The 21,220-nt window shown below is 58.6% G+C and overlaps 1 protein-coding gene and 1 pseudogene across 13 annotated transcripts in view; one reads left to right on the top strand and one right to left on the bottom strand.

Moving 5' to 3' along the window:
- Positions 1-21,220, bottom strand: part of NTN5 (netrin 5) — a 51,976-nt gene continuing 30,756 nt past the window's right edge. For 4 of the 13 annotated variants that reach the window (XM_067018168.1, XM_067018167.1, XM_067018171.1 and 1 more), the window contains 9 exons: positions 14,533-14,563; positions 13,009-13,967; positions 11,235-11,578; positions 7,539-8,190; positions 3,476-3,664; positions 2,854-3,003; positions 2,367-2,420; positions 2,090-2,170; positions 1-765 (listed from right to left, as the gene is read on the bottom strand). In XM_067018168.1, the coding sequence (XP_066874269.1) occupies positions 407-765; positions 2,090-2,170; positions 2,367-2,420; positions 2,854-3,003; positions 3,476-3,664; positions 7,539-8,190; positions 11,235-11,447 (1,698 nt within the window). In that variant the 5' untranslated portion in view covers positions 11,448-11,578; positions 13,009-13,967; positions 14,533-14,563 and the 3' untranslated portion in view covers positions 1-406. Of the gene's footprint in view, positions 766-2,089; positions 2,171-2,366; positions 2,421-2,853; positions 3,004-3,475; positions 3,665-7,538; positions 8,191-9,881; positions 9,976-10,197; positions 11,579-12,188; positions 13,968-14,532; positions 14,564-21,220 lie in introns of those variants that run through there. The other 9 variants (XM_067018165.1, XM_067018164.1, XM_067018170.1 and 6 more) reach the window with 9 other exon arrangements.
- Positions 15,032-16,570, top strand: LOC131745301 (galactoside 2-alpha-L-fucosyltransferase SEC1-like; annotated as a pseudogene).

The raw sequence follows: 21,220 nt of genomic DNA, 5'->3' as shown, positions 1-21,220 counted from the left end.
TCATATGAGTTTTTTCATTGGATTGGCTATTCTGTCAGAGAGCTGTAGCCATATTCGGCTCCACATATTTCCTCGTGGCCTTCTTCATTTGCCCCTCAGATACCCTCCCAGCACAGGTCAGGGGTCTGTAGCCGACTTTCCCCAAGAGTTGAGACTTTATTGAGGGGACTAGCTGCGTAGGTCACAGGTCGAGTGTCCTAGCCAGAGACCAAGAGGTTTGCCACCTTTATTTAAAAGTCCCTCATGCCTCCTCGGTGCTGGTGCACGCAAGTGATGTCAGGGGCTCCGTGGCGTCTGACTGGCTTGCTGGGGGACGCACCGTCGAGGTAGAAGACTCCTCTCGCGGTTTCTTCCAGTTCCTTCCTTGGAGTTCGAGGCTGCCCGGCTCCGGCTCTAGATCCTGGGTTCAGGGCTCGGGGTCGAAGGCCGCAGGCCGCAGGCCGTGGCAGCCCCCGGCGCGCTCCTCCTGCTGCAGCCGTCGCAGCGGCCGGGCCCAGCGCGGCCTCCAGGGCAGCGCGAGGCCATGGCGGTCGAGGACCAGGCGCGCGGGGTCGGGGCCGGCGGCCTCGCTGCCCAGCAGCAGGTAGTGGGTGGCGGGCCGCAGGCGCAAGCAGCCACAGGCCAGGTCGGCGCGGGGCACCCAGGCGTCCTGGCCGCCACGGTGCACAGGCCGCGCCGGCTGCTTGTATACAGCCAGGACGCGCACGGCCAGCCGCTGCCACGCCGGGCCCGCCGCCTCGGACGCCAGCACCTGCGCGCGGAGCACTGCGGGGAGGGGAGATGTCAGGCCTGGGCGGTGGGTGGGGAGCCTTCGGGTCCCGTGGGGTCAGTCCTGGTGGGGAGGGGCCCGAGACCCGAGAGTGGGCTTCCGGGATCGCATCAGTAGGGAGAGACCTTGAACCTTTGAGGGTGAGAGGTCTGGGGGTCTGGCCGTGTGCTGTGAGGAGTGAGATCTTTCTGGGGAGATGGGTCAAAGCAAGGAGGACGGCGCTTATGGAGCGAGAGATTGGGTCACAGGATTGTGATTGGGAAGGCGGGGGGGGGGGTCCCCTCTGGAGGGGAGGCCAGACAGGGCGAGGAACCCAGGGGCCCACCAGGAATACGCCAGACGGGGCGCTTTGGGGGTCATGTTAGAAGCAGCGGGTACAGGGATTACCTAAAGGGTTAGAGGTCCTGCAGAGGGTGGGGCTGGGAACAAGGCCCAAGAGGCAAGTCCAGGTCTCTAATGCCAAGGGTCAGAAGGTTTTAGGAGCAGACAGAGCCCTTGGAAAATAGGGGTGTTGCCATAGGAGGGATCTATCTGCATTTAGGATTAATTTGGGGGCCAGAAGGAGATCAGTCCTTGGAAGCTGAGGGTCGAGGTCATACTAGCGGTGATTCAGAGACGTGTCCTCTCTGAGGGGGTGAGGTGAGACGTGTTAGGAGCAGGACTCTGGCAGATGAGCTGGGTCTTTGGGGCAGAATATCCCTGTGGGAGGTGGGGGGAGAAGGCTCCACCTTTGAAGATCAAGGACACTAGTGGCCAGGTGCTGAGCCTCAGGGAGGAGAGGTCTGGGATCCTATACCATTGAGGGAAGTAACTGGGACTGGGCTGAACTGATTGTCCAAGGCAACCTGCAGCCACAGGCCCTGGGGTCGGGGGCTGCCGTGGACTGTTGCATTAGGGAACCGTCGGGTGAGTCTGTGGGAGTGGGGCTCCGATATCTCAGACCCTGATAGGAGGCAGAGGGTCTGAGACAGACAAGACGGTGCAAGGATCCCTTCCATTCAACCAGTTCCCCTTTCTCCTTCCATCCTCAGGAGGCCACCTCCCTCCCTCAGATATGTCAGGCTGAAGGAGATCGTGAAACTCTGCAAGGCCAATAACATGGGGAGAGAGGAGACCTAGGAAGGTAGGGAGCACCCCCTCCCCAGTGCCCCTCCTGCCCATCGCCTGCTGTCCTGTTAGGTTCTAGGTCAGGAAAGGCCCTGTAGAGTCCAACACCCCGTCCCATTTAAGCTAAGGAAACTGAAGGCCAGAGAAGGGGGTGGCTTGCAGCAGATCAGAGCCCCTGTGCCGCTGCTGGCCCTTTTCCTCCCCAGCACTCACCGTAGTCCTGCTGGCAGTACCTCCGGAGGCTCATGTGTACCCTGGTGTCCGAGACATTGCAGTAGTTTTGACACTGAGGGTCTGGGGAGGGTCAGGCTGTCTGCAGTGGGCTCCTGAGGCCTGGACTACAGCATTCTGCCCCTGCCCATCCAGCTGGGACGTCCGAACCCTTGGGCACTGGGCTCAGTGGAGCACCCCTGGGTCCCCACCTGGCGGCCCAGTCAGCCCCTCCCTCATCCCTCTTGCTGCCAGGGGTTTCTAGGCCATCCTGTCTTACCCGAGCTGTAAGCGTGAGGGGTTGTAGCAAGGGTGGTGGCTGCCTCTGGAATTCCTGTGAAAGAGCAGAGGAGAGACAGGGTCGTAGGGCCTCCCATCCGCAGCCCGCTCCCCCCCGAGGAAGCCAGGCATCCAGACCCCAAATGTCTATTCCCCTGAGGCCCAAGAGTGGAAGCACACTTTGCCTTTCTCCCCCAGGACCTGGGGTCCTGGTCCCTAGCCACTTCCTTAAGCCTCAGAAGTCCAGGTCCCCAGCCCCCAGCTCCCTCAGACCCAGGAATCCAGGCTCCCACCCTCTTCCTCCCCCAGATGAGGGAGACTGGACTTTCAGTCTTCACCTCCCTAAGGACTCAGAGTCCGGCCTCCACTCTCTAGCTTCCGTCTCCTACGGACCAGGAGGTCCGTAGGATCTCCACCTGCCCCCTGGAGATCTGGGATGTCTCCTTCCCACCCCCCTTCAGACTTGGGCCCTGTCCCTCAGGACTCACGCTGGCAGGGCATCCTTGGGGAACGGCTCTGCTGGTAGCCGGGACCACAGTGGCTGCATGTCAGGCCAGTGACCCCTAACTTGCAGGAGCACTGCCCACTGGTCTGGTTGCAGGTACCACCTGTCGCCCCGATAGGATGGCACTGGCAGGCTACATGAGGAGAGGAGCTGGGGATGTGGGGTGCAGGCTCCCAGCATCTTCCTCCCCAAGGACTGAGGAGACTGGAATTCCCTGGCCCCTCCTCCCTCAGACCCAGGATCCAGGCCCCCGGCCCCTCCCCCCTCAGACCCAGGATCCAGACCCCCGGCCCCTCCCCCCTCAGACCCAGGATCCAGAGCCCCGGCCCCTCCCCCCTCAGACCCAGGATCCAGACCCCCGGCCCCTCCCCCCTCAGACCCAGGATCCAGGCCCCCGGCCCCTCCCCCCTCAGACCCAGGATCCAGGCCCCCGGCCCCTCCCCCCTCAGACCCAGGATCCAGGCCCCCGGCCCCTCCCCCCTCAGACCCAGGATCCAGGCCCCCGGCCCCTCCCCCCTCAGACCCAGGATCCAGGCCCCCGGCCCCTCCCCCCTCAGACCTGCCTGCCTCCTTTCCCTCTAGGCTGGGCCTCAGGCTGCACTCACCCCTGCAGGCCGTGCGGCTGTTGATCGGCTGGCTCGGGTCCCTCCAGAAGCCCGGCTGGCAGTAGTGGCAGTGCCGCCCGGCCGTGTGGTGGCGGCACCGCTCACAAACACCCCCACTCCGGCCGCCCGACAGCCTGAACAGCTCGGAGTTGAACCTACAGCGTCGCGCGTGCTGGTTGCAGGAACAGGCTAGGAACAGGACGCAGGAAGGGCACATCAGGCCCGGCTCTCTGTTCCCCTTTCCCAGCTTTCTCCCCGCTGCCCTCAGGAAAGAGACTGCCTGGGGGCCCCTAGGTAAGTGTGGGTCCTCGAAGCTCTTCACTGTCATCTTTTTTTTTTTTTTTTTTTTTTTTGTGGTACGCGGGCCTCTCACTGTTGTGGCCTCTCCCGTTGCGGAGCACAGGCTGCGGACGCGCAGGCTCAGTGGCCATGGCTCACGGGCCCAGCCGCTCCGCGGCACGTGGGATCTTCCCGGACCAGGGCACGAACCCGTGTCTCCTGCATCGGCAGGCGGATTCTCAACCACTGCGCCACCAGGGAAGCCCTGTCATCTTTAAAATGGGTGCACTGGACTGGAGCTGGGTGAGCCCGAGAGGACTGATGAATATGCTGGATGTCTGTGTGAAGTCAGGGGGTGTAAAGAAGAGTGGCGGCTCTGGGCCTAGGCTGTGGAATCAGACCCCCGCGTGTAAGTGTCTCGCTGTTTCCGTGGGCAAGTGACGACTGCTTTCTGTAGCTCAGTCTCTGCTGTAAAATGGCATTTATAGTGTCTGCTTCGTGATCTTTAAATGCAACCGCCTACGTGAAAAGTGCTTACTTAACTCCGTACCTGACACAGAGCATGCCCTTGCCCATCTAGCATATCCATGTGCCAGGCGCCATGTGCTGAGTGCGTGGCAGGCTTCCTTCTCACAGCAGCTCTGTGAGACTGGGGCTGTCATCATCCCCATTTTACAGATGTGAACACTGAGGCAGAGAGGCGCGGTCACCTGCCCAAAGAAACTCAGCTGAGCGGTGGTCAGAGGCAGCATTGCAACCCGGGCTCACTCCGGTGCTTCTCACACGGCTCACACGAGGACCACTTACCATGTACATTGTGCTGGGCAGTGTTGATCAGATTCTCAAAAGCAGTGGCTCTCAAACCTTACCACTTATCCAGATTACGGGGGAAATGTTTAAAAAGAGCAACGCAGATTCCAGGGCCCATCCCAGGGCTTCTGTGGGTCCAGGGGCCTGTACGTCTAGCAAGCATCCCAAAGTGAGATGCCGATACAGGGAGATCATGGACCACTCTTTGGAGAGATGGAAGGAGTTTTTGTTTGTTTGTTTGTTTGTTTTTTTGCGGTACGCGGGCCTCTCACTGCTGTGGCCTCTCCCGTTGCGGAGCACAGGCTCCGGACGCGCAGGCTCAGCGGCCACGGCTCACGGGCTTAGTTGCTCCGCGGCACGTGGGATCTTCCCGGACCAGGGCACGAACCCGCGTCTCCTGCATCGGCAGGCAGACTCTCAACCACTGCGCCACCAGGGAAGCCCTTGGAAGGAGTTTTTGACTCCAAGAGGTTTGAGAGGCCTGGACTGGCAGGTCCTGAGGGCCCCAAGGAGTAGCGGGAAGGTCAGGGAGCTGAGACAGCTGTGTGTTCTTGGGGAAATGACTCCCCCTCTCTGAGCCTCAGTTTCCTCCCCTCCAGTGGGGATCTCATTTCCTCTCTCAAGGGTTTTTGCAGGCGTTAGGGATGGCCGCGCTCTTGAGATTTTCAGTCAGTAGAGTTGGGCTTTGGATTCTTTCTGACCCGAGAGTGATCACTTCACCTCACTCACCACTAGAAAACTTGCACTGAGGGAAGGGTTCAGGCCACTGTGTCTGTAAAGCCCACAGCTCCGCCACAGGAGTTAGTCTCATCCTGTCTGCCCAGACCCTCCTCTATCACAACACTGTTGGTCTGTTACCCAGGTTCAGAGGGTCGGCTGCCCAGCTCAGCCTGAGGGGATGTGGTGACCCACAGAGGGGCAGCCTCCCCAGCTCCCGGGCCCTGTCCTCCCCCAGGATGGACCCCGCCCCACCCTCAGGCCACGTGATTCTCCCCTCCCTCACTCCCCTGTACGGGCATCAGATCTTACTGGTAGGAATGGGCCAAGTGGACAGAGGCCTGGGGTGATGAGCACAGCAGGTCAAAGGGGACCCAAGTGTGATGAGGACAGAGTGGGGAGCAGAGGACAGCTGGGGTGCTCTGTGAGTTAGTCCGCTTGACGCCGCAGGAAGACACGGAGCGGGAGGGGGCAGAGGATGTGCGAGGTGGGGAGAGAGGGAGGGTGTGTGTGTGTGTGTGTGTGAGTGTGAGTGTGAGTGTGTGTGTGAGCGAGAGAATGGAGGGTGTGTGTGTGTGTGTGTGTGAGAGAGCGAGAGAATGGAGGGTGTGTGTGTGTGTGTGTGAGAGAGCGAGAGAATGGAGGGGGTGTGTGTGTGTGAGCGAGAGAATGGAGGGTGTGTGTGTGTGTGTGTGTGAGACAGCGAGAGAATGGAGGGTGTGTGTGTGTGTGTGTGTGTGTGTGTGAGAGAGCGAGAGAATGGAGGGTGTGTGTGTGTGTGAGCGAGAGAATGGAGGGGGTGTGTGTGTGTGTGAGCGAGAGAATGGAGGGGGTGTGTGTGTGTGAGCGAGAGAATGGAGGGTGTGTGTGTGTGTGTGTGTGAGAGCGAGAGAATGGAGGGTGTGTGTGTGTGTGTGTGAGAGAGAGAGAGCGAGAGAATGGAGGGTGTGTGTGTGTGTGTGTGTGTGAGCGAGAGAATGGAGGGTGTGTGTGTGTGTGTGTGAGAGAGAGAATGGAGTGTGTGTGTGTGTGTGTGTGTGTGTGTGTGTGTATCTGTCCATGGAGTGGCGTTAGCAGGGCCAGGTAACACACTCAGACCCTCTAGCAAGGCTGCGGGCTGGAGGTGGGGTGGGGAGGGCTGTCTCTGACGAGAGCCGCTGGAGGGGTGGGGGAGGGCCCGGACTCTGGAGGCCAGTCTGGAAGCCCTGAGGATGGGGGAGGGCACTGAGTGGGGCCTGGGGAGCTCTGGTCCAGCTGGAAGGCTGGTGGGTGGCCCGGCCTCGCGGAAGACTTCTCTGAGTCCAGTCCCAGCACTGCCCCTTGCTGACAGCGAGACGTGGGGCAAGTGACATGTCCCCTTGGGCCTCACCCTCCTCGTCTGGGCAATGGTAACATTGGCGGAATCAGGTAACTCTTCCTCCGTGCCAGGTCCTGTATCAGCCTTTATTCTAAGGACTTTATGTATTTTAATGTATTGAATTTTCATTACAGCCTGTAAAGGAAGGGCTGTCACCATCCTCACATTACAGGTGAGCCAATGGAGGCAGAGAGAGGTTTGGTCATTTGTTGGGGGTCACACAGCCAGGAAGCAGAGAAGCTGGGATCTGAGCCCAGGCAGCGTGGCTGGCTGCTGAGGCCATGCCCGTGTCTGCTGCCCAAGAGCATCTAGTGTGACAGTACATAAAGGCGGCTGGCGAGGACACGCTAAGACCCTTGGGCTTATCCTCCTGAGCTCAGGTTCCAGCCCTGCCACTTCCCGGCTGCATGTCCTTGCTCAAGGGACTTCCCAACTCTAGCCTCAGTCTCCTCATCTGTAAAATGGGCCTGATGCAATACCTGCCCCGCACATAGTAGTTGCTGGATAAATATGTGTCTAATGAATAAATCCTTACCCCCTGTGGTTGATTGGACGATTCCGAAAATGTCCAGTTGCCCTGTTTTCCTACAGCCACTCAGTAAATACCACCTGAGCACCTGCACCAAGCCAGGCCCTGGGCCGGGAGCTCAGGAAATGTTCTCCATATCACCATCACCATGATCAAGTGTCGGGGAGATGCTGGAGCCCCCTAAGGGGCATGTAAGCAGCTGGAAGTCTAGGGGCAGCCCAGGTGGTGGGGAGGGAGCGGGCGGAAGCGAAGAGGGGGCCTGGCTGGAGGACAGTGTGGGGAGAAGCAAGGCGCGCGCAGCTCTGGGGAGAAGGGCCCGGCTGCTGGAGCCCTTGTGGCCGCTGGCGGGTCAGGGTGGGCCCAGGACTCACGCAAGCAAGGGTGAGGGTGCCGGGGCGTGGCAGGCCTCCAGGGCCAGTCGCGGTGGGACGGGCGGCAGCTCTCACACCCTGGGCCAGTGGTGTGGTGGCGGCAGCGGCAGCGGGGCGGCCGGTCACGGGCAGCGCAGCGGGCTGCGTGGCCGTGGCACTGGCAGCGGCCTCTCACTCCTGCTGCTGCCAGCCCTGCGTGGTCCCCGAGCTCCACGCGGAGGTGACTGGCCGCCACCCCAGCATTAGGGCCCAGTGGGGCTCGGAAGGTCACCGTCTCGGGGCCCCCCAAGGCTCCCGGCCAGGCGGGTCTGCGCCACAGTGACCTCCAGGGCCCCCCGGTGGCCCAGGCGGCAGCCAGGAGCAGGGCTGGGGGTCCCGGGGTGCAGAAGCGCAGGCTGACGGACGTCAGGAGGAAGGGGCCACCCAAAGCCAGGGTCAGACTGCCGTTGCAGGTGGCCCGGGGGCCGAGCTCCGTCCCCGCGGGAGGGATGCAGGCCTGGGGACAGGAGGCGGCCATGCCGGCCAGCTGGGTCACCGGTGGCAGGCAGAAGCGGGGACGGCCCCCTGGATGGTAGCACGGGTCCGCGCTGGCCCGGCTCAGGAGGAGCAGGAGGGCGAAGGTCACGGGCATGGTGCTGGCCGAGGCAAGTACCTGGAGAGGAGAGGAGGACCTGGGCTGGGGGCCTCAGGCCGCCCTCGGGGGTCCGCCTCCACCTCGCTCCTCAGGCTCCCTGAGGAACCCCGGCATTCCACCCCCAGCCCTGCCCCAGACCCCTCCCGCCTGCTTCTAAGCGAGGAAAATAGTTCCATCTGGGGAGAGTTACTGTTTACATAACCCAAAGGGGAAAGAACGCAAGCAAAATCGAGAATTTTGCCTGAACTAATCCGTAGCTTAACACCCCGGAGCTATCTGTCAGTGTCGAGGGGCAGGGGGGCCCTGGGGAGAGGGCGGGGGGGGGGACAGATGGGGAAACCCAAAGAGGGGGCAAGGGGGCGAAAGGAGGAGCTGGGTGGGCAGGGGAGGGGAGTTAGAGACCGATGAAGACTTAGTGACAAAGAAATAGAGAAAAAGGGGCCGATAGAGGCACAGACGGCAAAGACCGGCGAGGGGGGCGGGGGGGCGGGGCGGGGCGGGGGGAGGCAAGTGAAGGGCAAGGGCCAGGCAGAGAGAAGGAGCTACGAGGAGAGAGGATGGACACGAGGGGAGACCAGGAGGCGACCGGGTCCACAGGGTGGGGGGACTGGGCCCCAGGGAGCCTGGGGGCTGAGACAAACAAGCAGGGGGGCAGGGGGCTCAGAGACACCTGTGCAGCAGGAGGAGCCAGGCCGTCCAGCAGCCTGACCTGGGGGGGGGGGGCGGGAGGGGGACGGGGGAGGCCAGGGTGCTGGGCCAGGGGTGCAGAAGCAGGAGGCCAGGCCCATGGGGACCGGGGATCAGAGTGGAGGCCCTTTCCCACGCGGGGCCCTAACCCCGTTCTCCACGCCCAGGGCACGGAGGGGGATGAGGGAGATGATCACCCGAACAACCCAAACAACCAGGCCTCCCCGCCAGCCACCCCTAGCCTCCACCCGCCCTTAACCCTTTCTCACCCAGGTTCAAAGCCCCAAGAGCTGTGCTGAGGGACCCGATGGGGACGGGGAGGCCTGGGGGCTGGAAGCCCGGGCCGGGAAGGCAGACGCCTGGTTTCCCCTTGGGGCTCGCGACGGGAGGACGCTATGCTTGCACTTCTGACAACCTCTGCCCACCCGACCCTCCACTGCCATCCTAGGCCTCAGGGTGTGGGAATCAGAGCCCCTGCCTTCCCCTCCCGTCCGAAGGTCCCCAGAGCAGAAGGGGAACAGATGTCGGGGGTGGCCGGTGCTAAGGGGGGACAGAGGGAGACGGGGCGGGGCCAGATGCCAGGGCGTCCGCAGGGACCAGAAGTCCAGAGCCAGGGATGGCAGGATCGAGGATGGACCTGGAGCGGAAATGCGCGCCCCCCCCCCCCCCCCAGGCTGGCGGCCCCTTATGAACCCACTCGGGTCTGGGGGCCTCGGAGCCCTTCTGGGCCCCACCGTCCAGGCCCCTGGCTCTGAATCTGGACCCGGGTTTGTGCCCCAGCTGGGAGTCGAAGAGGTAGCAGTGGGTGCGGATGGGTCCCGTCCTCCCAGCCTGATTTCACAGCCCGCAGCATTCCGCTGCAGACGCCCGCCCGCGCCCCGTGCGAAGGCCACCTCCCCCCACCAGACGACGGGCGTGCGCCTTTTTGAGCTCTTGCACCGAGCATTTGCCCCAGTCCCCCCCCCCCCCCCCGGCACCGGCCTTGTTAAGGGGCTCGCCCCATCTCCCACCTCCTCTCTTGCCTGGGCGGTTCACGTGGTACCGCTTTCTGGCCCTTAGTACCCCGGGCAACCGGCTGAGTCCCACGGTGTTCCTGGGGGATCCAGACGCCACCGCCTGCCGCGGGGGAGCCCAGATGTCCGGCCCCCAGTCCCTGCCCCTCTGGAGACTGTAGCCCACCCTGGCCCCCACTTCAAGGAGCAGAGTCTAGCCGTGAACCCACCAGGTCCAGGGTCAGGCCTCTTGCCTGGGCAGTGTGGGGTTCCACCAGGGACCCAGGCCCCTTTCCCCGGCTTCTTTTGCACACACCCCACCCTTCGCCCCTGTCGTGGTCCAAACCTGTGCCCTGGAAGAGACCGTCCTCTGCAGTCAGCTGCTCACGGCCCTTCCCTCCCGCAGGAGCTTGGCGGCCAGCGTGGGCTCTCGGGAGTGAGTGCGGAGTGGCTGTTCTCAGCCCCCAGGCTAGTAGGGGTTCTGGGCGGGAGCTCAGAGCAGAGCCTAAGAATCCAACACCACCCCGCCCCAGTCCCCTCGCCAAGGCAGCCACGCTCTCCCCGCAGGGACCCCTGGCAGCCACGCCACCCGGCGCTGTGTGGGACATGAGCGCCGTAGCCTCCGAGGGGCCGCAGCTGGACGGCCCCAGCAGGCTGGCCCAGAGAGCGCAAGGCAGGTAGGAGGGGACGGCGGCCAGATGGCCTTCCGGGGTCTGGGGTCCGTGCTCCCCTCACACCCCGCCCCTGCCCCGCCGACTCCTGGGTGCAGCACGTGGCGGCTGTGATCAGGAAGGGGCTGGCCTGCTGGGGAGGGCGGCGCCGTCAGGGCCGCTGATGCTGAGGCGGGACTGGGGCCTCTGGCTGCGTGACCCCAAGCCAGCCCCTCCTGCCCTCTGGAACCTTCTGTCAGCTGTGGGTCACCTGAGCCTTAAAAAAATCAGTGATCTTTGAAGCGTCGCACCACCCACCTGGAAACCCAAAGACTTGGGCTGCTTTCTAAGGTGGTGGGGGAGGGGGAGATATGAATGCCTGGGACCTTGGTGGTGCTAGCGGCTGGAGGGAGAAATCAGGGACCCCCGGGGGGGACTGAGCTCAAAGCGGCTCCCTCCACGGCCAGTTTACTGTGAGGCCTCAACGCTTCACTGATGAACCTTTCATGCAAATCTTGCCCTCGACTCCATCGCACATCCGAATGGTTTTGACTAGAAAAATAACATTTTTCGTTACTTCCCCCTGAGCAAAGCAAGGGCCTCAGGAGGACGGGGCACCACATTTGCTGCCGTGGCCTTGAGTGCATTGACTGTGGCACAGCGTGGGCCTGACCCTGACAGGGATTTGGGGACGCAGTCAGTGTCTGGGGCGGGAGGGCACGGCCAAGGCTACCTGTGATTCTGGTTCTGGGTGCAGCGGGCCGTGGAGAGTCAGCCCCGGGGGCAGGAGGCAGGGTGGGGACATGGGTAAGCCGCGAGGAGGAGGAGTTAGCTGCCGGGTAAGGAGACGCCCCCAAGTCAGAGGGGGACGCGTGAGATGCCGGGCGGGCGGGCGGGCGGCGTGATGGACAGCATAACCGGTGCAGTACTCGCCGCGCCGGTCCATTCTGTGCTCGCTGACTTCCTACCGCGTGCCTGGCGCTCTGCGACCGCACGAACACGCGCAGCAGCCCGTCCTTGTCAGGCTCACAGTCCGGAGAGCAAGGTCGCGACAAAAAAGTAGGAAGTCATTATGTTCTGGAGAAAGATGGAAGGTGACACATGCTTTGGAGCAAAAGCAAGTAGGGAAGTAGTTTGGCGGGGGCGGGGGTCAGGGGGACATTTGGGCTGAGACCTGGAGGAGGTGAGGGCAAGATGCCCACGTGGGCATCGGGGCAGGAGGACCCAGGCACAGGGAGTGGCCAGTGCAAAGGCTAATTCTGCTGTCAGAGAAAACTCAGGAAGAAGGTGTAGGTCTCACTTTATCCACACACCCCCCACCCCCGCCCCAGGGACTAGAAGTTTCTTAAGCTAATGTTCCCTGGAGAGAAGCTTGCTTTCTCACTTTTTGCTTTTAGTAGCCTGAGCTGCCTGAGGCGATTATCACCCCCGAAGGGGCCTGGGGTGGTGGGTAGAAACAGAGAGCAGAGAGGAAACAACTCCCGGAGCTGGGGGAGGAGACTTTGGGGGGAAGGGGCAGTTCCTCAAGTAGGGGGCACCTTTACCCTCACAGCGCCCCAGAGGCAGGACCTCCCAGGGCCACAGCTCTGAGGGGGGCTCAGCAGGGTGGGACCCACACCTCCCCTTTCTCAGGACATGGTGGGAAAGTCCAGGACCGTAATTAGGAGCGCAGATTCCCGAAGCGCACCGGTCTCCAATCCAGGCTCCGCGTCTTTTCTAGCTGCCTGACCCAAAGCAAGCTTCTTAAGCTGTCTGGGTCATAGTTTCCTCTTCTGTCAAATTGGCATAAAAAAGGACCTTCCTCCTGGGGGATCACAAGGACCAAATGAGTGAAGATAGACCTACAGTCTAATGTCTGAAACTCTGTGGACCAGACATGCCTCAGAACCGGTGTTTCGACACCATCGTAGGGGGGTGCACAGGTTATATTATATATTATACAACCCCCCCCCGGCGGGTCTGGTCAGCATCCCATAGTCCAACATTATTGTTCCTGCAAGCAGAACGCACGGGCGTTTGCTCCAAAATAAGTCTATGAATAGCTGCACGTCGGTTCAGATTTTGTCCCCAAGTGAATTCAACTCAGGCTGGGGTTTGCCAGCAATCTTCACGAAAGTGGTCAGTAAGGAATTGTGGACCAGGAATATAAGTGCTGAAACCAGTGCCTGGCTTGAGTCGGGAACCACAGAAGCAGCAGCTTTGGTTCATTATTTCCTGTGGCTTTTCAGTTGTGTAGGCTCATGAGAGGCCAGGAGAGGGAGCTCTTGAGCCTGGAGGACAGAGGTGGCAGCCAGACTGGGCTGCCTGATTTGCAGAGCCCAGTGCGAAATGACAACCCACGCAGCCTTGCTCTCGCTTATGGAGACTTTCTAGACGGCTAGAGCAGAGCAGGGACCCTGTGCAACTGCACAGGTCTCACGCCGTGGAGGTGACCCTGGGTGGGTACCTCTGTCCTCGGCTGGTGTCTCCTCCCCAGTAGCCCTGGCTCCAGTCCCTGTTCAGCTTACCTGCTGGCTTTGAGACCGGCCTGGGGCTCTGGCTGAGCTGCCTGAGCCGACCAGAGGCGGAAGCGTGAGTCCTCCTCCGCGCGGGACCCCAGGCAGGGCCCGAGCTGGACAGGCTGTGAGATAAGGATTGGGACAGTGGTCACCAGCCCAGCGAGAAGAGGGGCTCAGGGGCAGATTCAGTTTGCTTTCTGGAGACTAAAGCAGCGAGCAAGGCGTTTCTTGTACCTCTCGGGGGGAGGGAGCGTAATATATGCTTCACGTGGTAAGGGTCAGCTGACCTCACCGGGAACCCACGTTGAATGTGGGACCCTCGAGGAGGGCCCACGAGTGTTCAGATTTCCCACAGGGGTCAGATTAATAGAGTGGGGAGCCCTGGAACATAGGAGGAAGAGGAGGCGGAGAGTGGAGGGGAGGCCCACAGAGCCCTGACATTTGAGGGGAGCCAGTGGAGGGAGAGACGGGAAGCCTGAGGGGGTGAGATGGAAGCCAGATGAGGAAGAGCAGGGGCCCCACAATCCAGGGCTTCTGCAGGGGCCTTGGGGGGGGGTCTCCTGAGCTGCAGGCACTGGGACAGCCCCAGGTGCCTGGTCAGGGGAACAGAGGAGGGCAAGAGGACACAGCGGGTCAGGACACACTGGAGACCCAACGTGAAAAGACCGTTTCTGGGAGCCCAGGGGAGAGCTGGAGGAGAGATGGCCTGAAAAAGAAGCAACCCCCGAAGGAGGGATTCTCCACCCCATTACAAGGATGGAGAAACTGAGCTTCACGGAGCCCAGTCTGAGGCAGGAGCTGGGGGGAGTCTGGGTAGGTTCAGAAGTGTAGGCCTCACTGAGCTAGCATGGCACGTCCACTGCGGTGCACAAGACAGTAGCGAGCGTTGGTGAGGATGTGGAGAAATCAGAGCTGCTGGTGGGAGTGCGAGAGGAGGCAGCAGCTGCTTGGAAGCCAGCCTGCAGTTCCTGAAAGTGTTAAACACAGTTCGTTATCACATGACCCAGCGATTCCACTCCTAGGTAGATACCGGAGGGAAATGAAAACTTAGGTCCACACAGGGATTTGGACGTGCATGTTCCTAGCAGCGTTATTCATAATTCCCCAAAGCGGAAACAACCCAAACGTCTAGCAACTGATGAACCGATACATGAAACGAGGCATAGCCATGCCATGGAATGTTTAGTTGGCTGTAAAAAGAAATCGGTGACATACTAACACATGCTGCAGCATGGATGAGCCTTGAAACTATGACAGTGGATGAAAGAAGCCCGTCACAAAGAGCTACTGACTGTGTGACTCACTTATATGCAACATGCAGAGTAGCTAAATCCACTGAGACAGAAAGTGGATCAGTTGGAGGGAGGGGGTTGGGGAAGGCTTAAGGGGCGCAGGGTTTCTTTGGGGGGCGACAAAACTTTTCTAAAATTAATTGTGATGGTTGCCCAGCTCTGTGAATATACTAAAAGCTGTGGAACACTGTAAATGGGAGAATTGTATGGTATTTGAATATTATCTCAATAAAGCGGTTACCGGCAAGAAAGAAGAAGGGCTCCTCGGAAACCTAAACATTAAAAAAAAAAAAGCTAAATCTAGGCAGCTGGAGGTGGCAACGCAGAGAGAACGTTACAGAGGCAGGAGGTGGGAATTGGCAGACCCTTAAGTCCTGGTCCGGAAGCGGCACAGTGTCACTTCTGCCATATGGGACTGGCCAAGGCTGTTACAGGGCCACCCAGAGTCAGGGGAAGGAGCGTCCAAGACTCTGCGGCAGCCTGAGTCCATCACTTCCGCTGACAGTAGCGGGAAGCACTTAGCGCGAACCGTGGCGGGGGCCCTTCCAGGTGCCCGGCACGCAGGGGCTACGGCTAATCCCATCTTATGGAGAAGACTGAGCCCTAGGGGGTTAGCTGCCATGCTCCGGGGTGGCCAGCAGGGGGCAGAGTCTGCACATGAACCTGAGCTCGTCTAGCCTCACAGTCTAGGCTCTGAACCTCTGTATATGCAGCCTTAATAGATTCGTGAGCTCCCAGGGATGCATGGAGTAAATAGTCTAGAAGTCTTTATGTTCCGAGACTTACAGAGTGCCTCCTGTATGCTAGGCACGGTTCCAAAAATGTTACAGATGAGGTCGTTCTGTTAGGTTGGACCATATGAAATGGCTGTCTGTGTAGGAAAAATATGGTTGAATACTGGCCCTCTCAAATGGTTCGGCTCAGTCATGGCTTTTAAATGGGCAAGGAAACTGCAGTTCAGGAGTAACTTGACTGAGGTCACACAGCTGGTAAGGGGTGGAGCTGGGATTTAAACCCAGGCCAGAGGGGTCCAGGGTCTGTGCTCTAAGACCTCCACGGTGGAGGCCGCTAGACATGCCTGGATGGGCTGAGTGAACGAATGAGCAAGTGGTTCGGGGTGGGGGTGGGGTGAGCAAATGATCTCACGCCCCATCCCTCCTGAATTAAGTCGTGTCCCCCCCCCCCCCCCCGCAGCCACCACGAGAGTCTGGGCTACTTGCCCTTCCTTGGCCACCATCTACTTCCTCTTTGTCATCTTTGCCAGGTCCACCATTTGCACTGCCACCAGCGCCTGGCCCTGGTGCCCGCCCCCTGGGCCTACCCGGGCCGCGTGGTCCTGTTCCCCAGACACCTGCCCTGGGGCGGGGGGGGGGGGCATGTCCACCATCAACTCCAAAGGCCGCCTGGGGAACCAGACGGGGGTGGGGGTGGGGGGTTGCCACGCTGTACGCCCTGGCCAAGATGAACGGGCGGCCGGCCTTCCTCCCACCCCAGACGCACAGCACGCTGGCCCCCATCTTCAGAATCACCCTCCCCGTCCTGCACGACGCCACGGCCAGCAGGATCCCCTGGCAGAACTACCCCCTGAACGACGATGGAGGACCGGTACCGACACATCGCGGGCGAGTACGTGCGCCTCACCGGCTACCCCTGCTCTTGGACCTTCTTCTACCACCACCTCCGCGCCGAGGTCCTCCGGGAGTTCACCCTGCACGACCACGTGCGCGAGGAGGCCCACGATCTCCTGCGGGCTCTGCGGGCCAAGTGGGCCCGGCAGGCCTCCTTCGTGGAGGTCCACGTGCGCGGGGTCGGGGGGGACCACGTCCGAGTCATGCCCAACGTGTGCAAGGGCGTGGCGGCCGACCGGCGATACCTGCAGCAGGCCCTGGACTGGTTCCGGGCTCGCTACCCCTCCCCCGTCTTCGTGGTCACCGGCGACCACGTGGCCTGGCGCCGGCAGGACGTCCACAGCTCCCTCCGGGACGGGACGTGGTGTTTGCCGGCAGGGCTCGCCCGCCAGGGACTTTGCAGCGTAAGCACACCGTCGTCACTGTGGGCTGCCTCCCTCGCGGGTGGGAACACCATCTATCTGACCGACTTCCCCCTGGCCGGCTCCCCCCTTCCACGTGGTCTCTAAGCCCCGGGTGGCCCTCCTGCCGAAGTGGGTAGGCACCGCGGGCAACCTGGGGCAGGCTAGCCCCCGCTCACGTCCCTGCCTCACCCTCGGGCCCTACAGCAGTGTGTGGGGTGCAGCGCGGGGGCTTTCACGCCTGAGTTGAAATCCAGGCTGCTCTGCTTCCCAGCTGGGTGACTTTGGATAAGTGACTTAACCTCTCTGTGCCTTAGCATGCCGCCTGAAAAGACGAACATAATGCAGCTCCTCGTGAGAATGCCACCAATTCGTGTAGTGTCTTGGACACAGGCGGCAAGTGTTGACCACTAACATGTATGGTTGCCACGCTCTGGACATCTGGACTGCTCTGACATGGAAACGTATTGTTGCCCTCTCCTTCTTTATAGATCCGGGAGCATGGAGTCCAAATACTTGGTACTTGCCTCCCTGGAGGGTTTGGCGATGAAATTCTTCCTGCCTTCAAGTAAGGAGGAGCTGGGTATTTGGGGCAGCTAAGAATTCAGGCTTTGGGTTTAATGTGGCCTTTTTTTTTTTTTTTTTTGCGGTACACAGGCCTCTCACTGTTGTGGCCTCTCCCGTCGCGGAGCACAGGCTCCGGACGCGCAGGCTCAGCGGCCATGGCTCACGGGCCCAGCCGCTCCGCCGCACGTGGGATCTTCCCGGACCGGGGCACGAACCCGCGTCCCCTGCATCGGCAGGCGGACTCTCAACCACTGCGCCACCAGGGAAGCCCTAATGTGGCCTTATCTGAGAGAATGTGAGGGAAAAGAGGATTTGAGAGGATGACTCCCGGGGAGATAGCTTTGGCGGGGAGGGGGAGTCCCCGGGACTGAGGCTGGGGCCTGGGAGGGCCTCACAGTGACGGCAGAGCTCAACACCAGGCCTTGGTCCCCAGCAGCAAAGACGCCCAGAGCCCACGTGTCATCGAAGCAGCAGGCTGACCGCAGAGGGGCAGGGGCCTCAGAGACCATGCCATGGCCATGTCAGCGGTCACCTGTGCAGACAGGTGACCTGACACCTTGGCACTGCCCGTGCCCTCAGGACCAAATGCCTCTGTGAGAAACCCCGATCTGGACAAAAGTTGGATTAGGTGATTACAATACTCATTTTCTTGTGTTTGGTATACTTTAAAGTCTGGAGATAACCAATATTTTTATTGACATACTACTTTTTGTATATTAAAAAAAGATTGGACATGCAATTATTTATGTTCATTTAAAAGTTACACCAAACATAGGTGCACTGGTTTAGAAAACATTTCAGTCACATCTCTTTCCTGTTTGAAAACCTTCTCCAAGTATCTTATTTATTTGAATTCCCATTTCTTGGCATAATTGTGAGGTCAAACACCTTTCCTTTCACATATTAGTAATATTGTACCTCCCCAGAGCCATTTTGGGCCCCAGTTTACTTCTTAAGTCCTTGATGGTGTCATCATGGTGTGGGGTTAAGGGTAGGGGGATGTTAAAGCAGGAGATTGGGGCTTCCCTGGTGACGCAGTGGTTAAGACTCCGTGCTCCCAATGCAGGGGGCTCGGGTTCAATCCCCGGTCAGGGAACTAGATCCCACATGCATGCTGCAACTAAGAGTTCAGATGCCACAACGAAGATCCCGCACACAGCAACAAAGATCCTGCGTGCCACAACTAAGACCCAGCGCAGCCAAATAAAATAAATATAAATAAATAAATATTAGAAAAATAAAATAAAATGAAAAAAACAAAGAAACCAAGCAGGAGAAGGGTCTGAAGGGGAGGGGAGTTGGGGAGGGAGGTTCTGTATTTGCTGTCTATTGCTGTGAAACAAATTACCTCAAAACTTATTAGCTTAAAGCGACAACAGGAATTTATCATCGCTTAGAGTCTCTGTGGGTTAGGAATTCAGGAGTGGCTTAGCTGAGTGGCTCTGTTTGGGATATCCAGTGAGGTTGCCGTCAGGTGTCGGGTAAGGCCACGGTCATCTGAAAGCTCTACTAGGGGCTGGAGACCCCCTTTCCATGGCTGGCAAATTGTTGCTGGCTCTTGGCTCTTGGTCACATCCTCTTGATGTGGATCTCTTTGGGGCTCCTTGGGTGTCCTTACAGCGTGGCGGCTGGATTCCTCCAGAGAGAGAAACCCAAGAGGCCAAGGTAGAAACTGCAATGCCATTTACAACGGAGCCTTACCTTGTCACACGATGTCGCTTCTGTCATATCCTGTCCATCACACAGAGCAGCTTGATTGAATGTGGGAGGGAACGACACAAGGGTGTGATACCAGGAGGTGAAGATTATTTCAGGCCATATTGGAAGCTGCTGTATCAGTTCGCTAGAGCTGCTGTAGCAAAGTACCACAGATGGGGTGGCTTAAACCACAGATATTTATTATCTCATAGTTCTAGAGGCTTGAAGTTTGAGATCAAGGTGTCGGCAGGGCTGGTTCCTTGTGAGTGCTCTTAGGGGATGATCTGCTTCGAGCCTCTCTCCTTGGCTTGCAGATGACCACTTCTCTCTATGACTTTACGTTCTCCCTCTGTACGTGTATGTGTCCAGAATTCCTCTTCTTGTAAGGACGCCAGTCATAATGAATTAGGGCCCACCTAATGATCTCATTTTAATTGAATGACATCTGTAAACATCCTGTCTCCAAATACAATCACATTCTGAGGTTCTGGGGGTTAGGACCTCACCATGGGAATTTTTGTGGAGACACAGTTCAGCCCATAACATCTCCCAGCCTCCATTCCCAGCCCTACCCCCTAGAGTCAGACGGGTTTTACTCCCTTTCCCCTTTTCCCTCCATTCTCTCAGGGCCAGCCCCTTCTCGGGATAATTTACCTTAGCCAGGATCTTTTCTCAAATTAACTCTTTGGGACAGAGTGAAGCCCAAAGGATAGAGGAACCTCAGACCTGACCCCTGGCTCTCTGTCGAGTGTAACAATACCATCCGGCACTTCCCCGGAGGTCCAGTGGTTAAGACTCCGCGCTTCCAATGCAGTGGGTGTGGGTTCAACCCCTGGTTGGGGAACTAAGGTCCCACGTGCCATGGAGCATGGCCAAAAAAAAAAAAAAAAGAAAAGAAAAAGAAAAAGTGTTAACAACATCTGGGTATAGAAGTGGATGGCAACTGTATCTCACATTTCAATAAAATACTCATGTGCTAGGTCTCTTCCTGTTGCCCCTCCAAATCTCATCTCCAATGTTCTCCCCCTGTTCTGTGCCCTGGGAGGATGTCTGATGTTATCTGCTGTGGCCCGAATATTTGTGTCCCTCCCAAATTCATACGTTGAAGGCTTAATCTTCAATGTGTTGGTATTTGGAGGTGGGGCCTTTGGGAGGGATTAGGTTGTAACGGTGGGGCCTTCATAAATGGGATTGGTGCCCTTATAGGAGACATGAGAGAGATGTCTTCTCTCTGCCAACGTTTTATTTTTATAAAGGCAAAAGTGCAAGTTGACCAGCCACCAAAATAAATTGCACGAATTCATTTAACAAACATTTATGGATCTGCAAACCAGGAAGTGGGCTCTCACCAGGAACTGAATCAGCAGGTCTTGGGCTTCTCAGCCTTTAGAACTGAGAGGAAGAAATTTCTGTTGTTTAAGCCACCCAGGCGGGGGTATTTTTGTTACGGCAGCCCAAACTGACCAACACAATATCTGTGAGCTCCCCTGCCCTATGCCTTCCTGTTGGCTTGGGTCAGTGGCATCACAGTCCAGAAACTGGAAGAGGAAGGAGAGTGAAGCTGGGGTATTTCTTGTCCCAGATCCATCCCGGCTGATCTAGAGGTGGTAACAGCTCTCCACAGTTGCTAGCCCCTGGGAGCTGTAATGTCTCTCATTGTTTTCCCTACACCCTACCCACATCTTGGTAAATTAACCTATTTAACTCCTCTCATGTCACCTCCTATGAGTGTTCCATCTCCTGCTGGGAGTCTGAGTGATGCCTCCAGGATTTTGGTGCTACACACAGAAATTCCCGCGTTGAATCTGAAATGCCCACATTGCTCTGACGTTGAAACCACTAACTGAATTTCTGGCCAGCTTAGTGGAATGAGGACTTGTTCTCAGTCAAAATCAAACTGACTCACAGAAAATAATGAAGAGGTGACATTTCTCACAGACCTGACTTGGAGGATGAAGATGAAATCTGTGGAGCTGTCACAGCACCCACGGGCGGGAAGCTGGGCGCTGGTTTCTTGCACATCTTTTCTTGCACATCCTGGGGACCTTTAGGTGCTGGGGGAAGATTCAGGAGACCCGTGCTCACAGCCACCCTCTCTTGTTACCTCCCAGGAGGTCTCCACCCAGAACAGGCCCCAGCTGTCTCCGGGAGCTGAATGGAGTAGCTTGATATACTCTATTGAGCTCTGTTTAATCTAGAAGCTCGGGTGACCCAGCTCTGTTCCCTGTGTTTGAAGAGCCTTGGTGGACAAGGAAGTTTACAACTTTTATTTTATCAGGGCCAAAGCAGGAACTGGCCAGCTGCTGACAATAAATTACACTAATTCATTCAAGAGCTATTTACTAAGCTCCTTCCTGGATTTGCAAGCCCAAACCAGAACGTAGCAAGCCCTTCGACACTTTCCCCCTACTCCTCACCAGAGGGGATACAAGGACGCCCAGAAGGACAGGGACGTCTAGGGTCTCTGAAGACAGAGCTCTCATAGCCCAGCGCTCCAGAGAACATCAGCCCATCGTGTGTGTTTCTTATGAGTTGAATTGTGAATTGTGTCCCCCTAAAAGAGAGGCTGAAATCCTAATTCCCAGTACCTCAGGATGTGACATCTGGGAGAAGGGTCTTTACAGATGTAATTAGT

This window comes from Kogia breviceps, chromosome 18 (assembly GCF_026419965.1).
Source record: "Kogia breviceps isolate mKogBre1 chromosome 18, mKogBre1 haplotype 1, whole genome shotgun sequence".
Classification (NCBI taxonomy): Eukaryota; Metazoa; Chordata; class Mammalia; order Artiodactyla; family Physeteridae; genus Kogia; species Kogia breviceps.
Note: the sequence above shows the minus strand (reverse complement) of the source record. Positions and strands in the feature narration are given on the sequence as shown.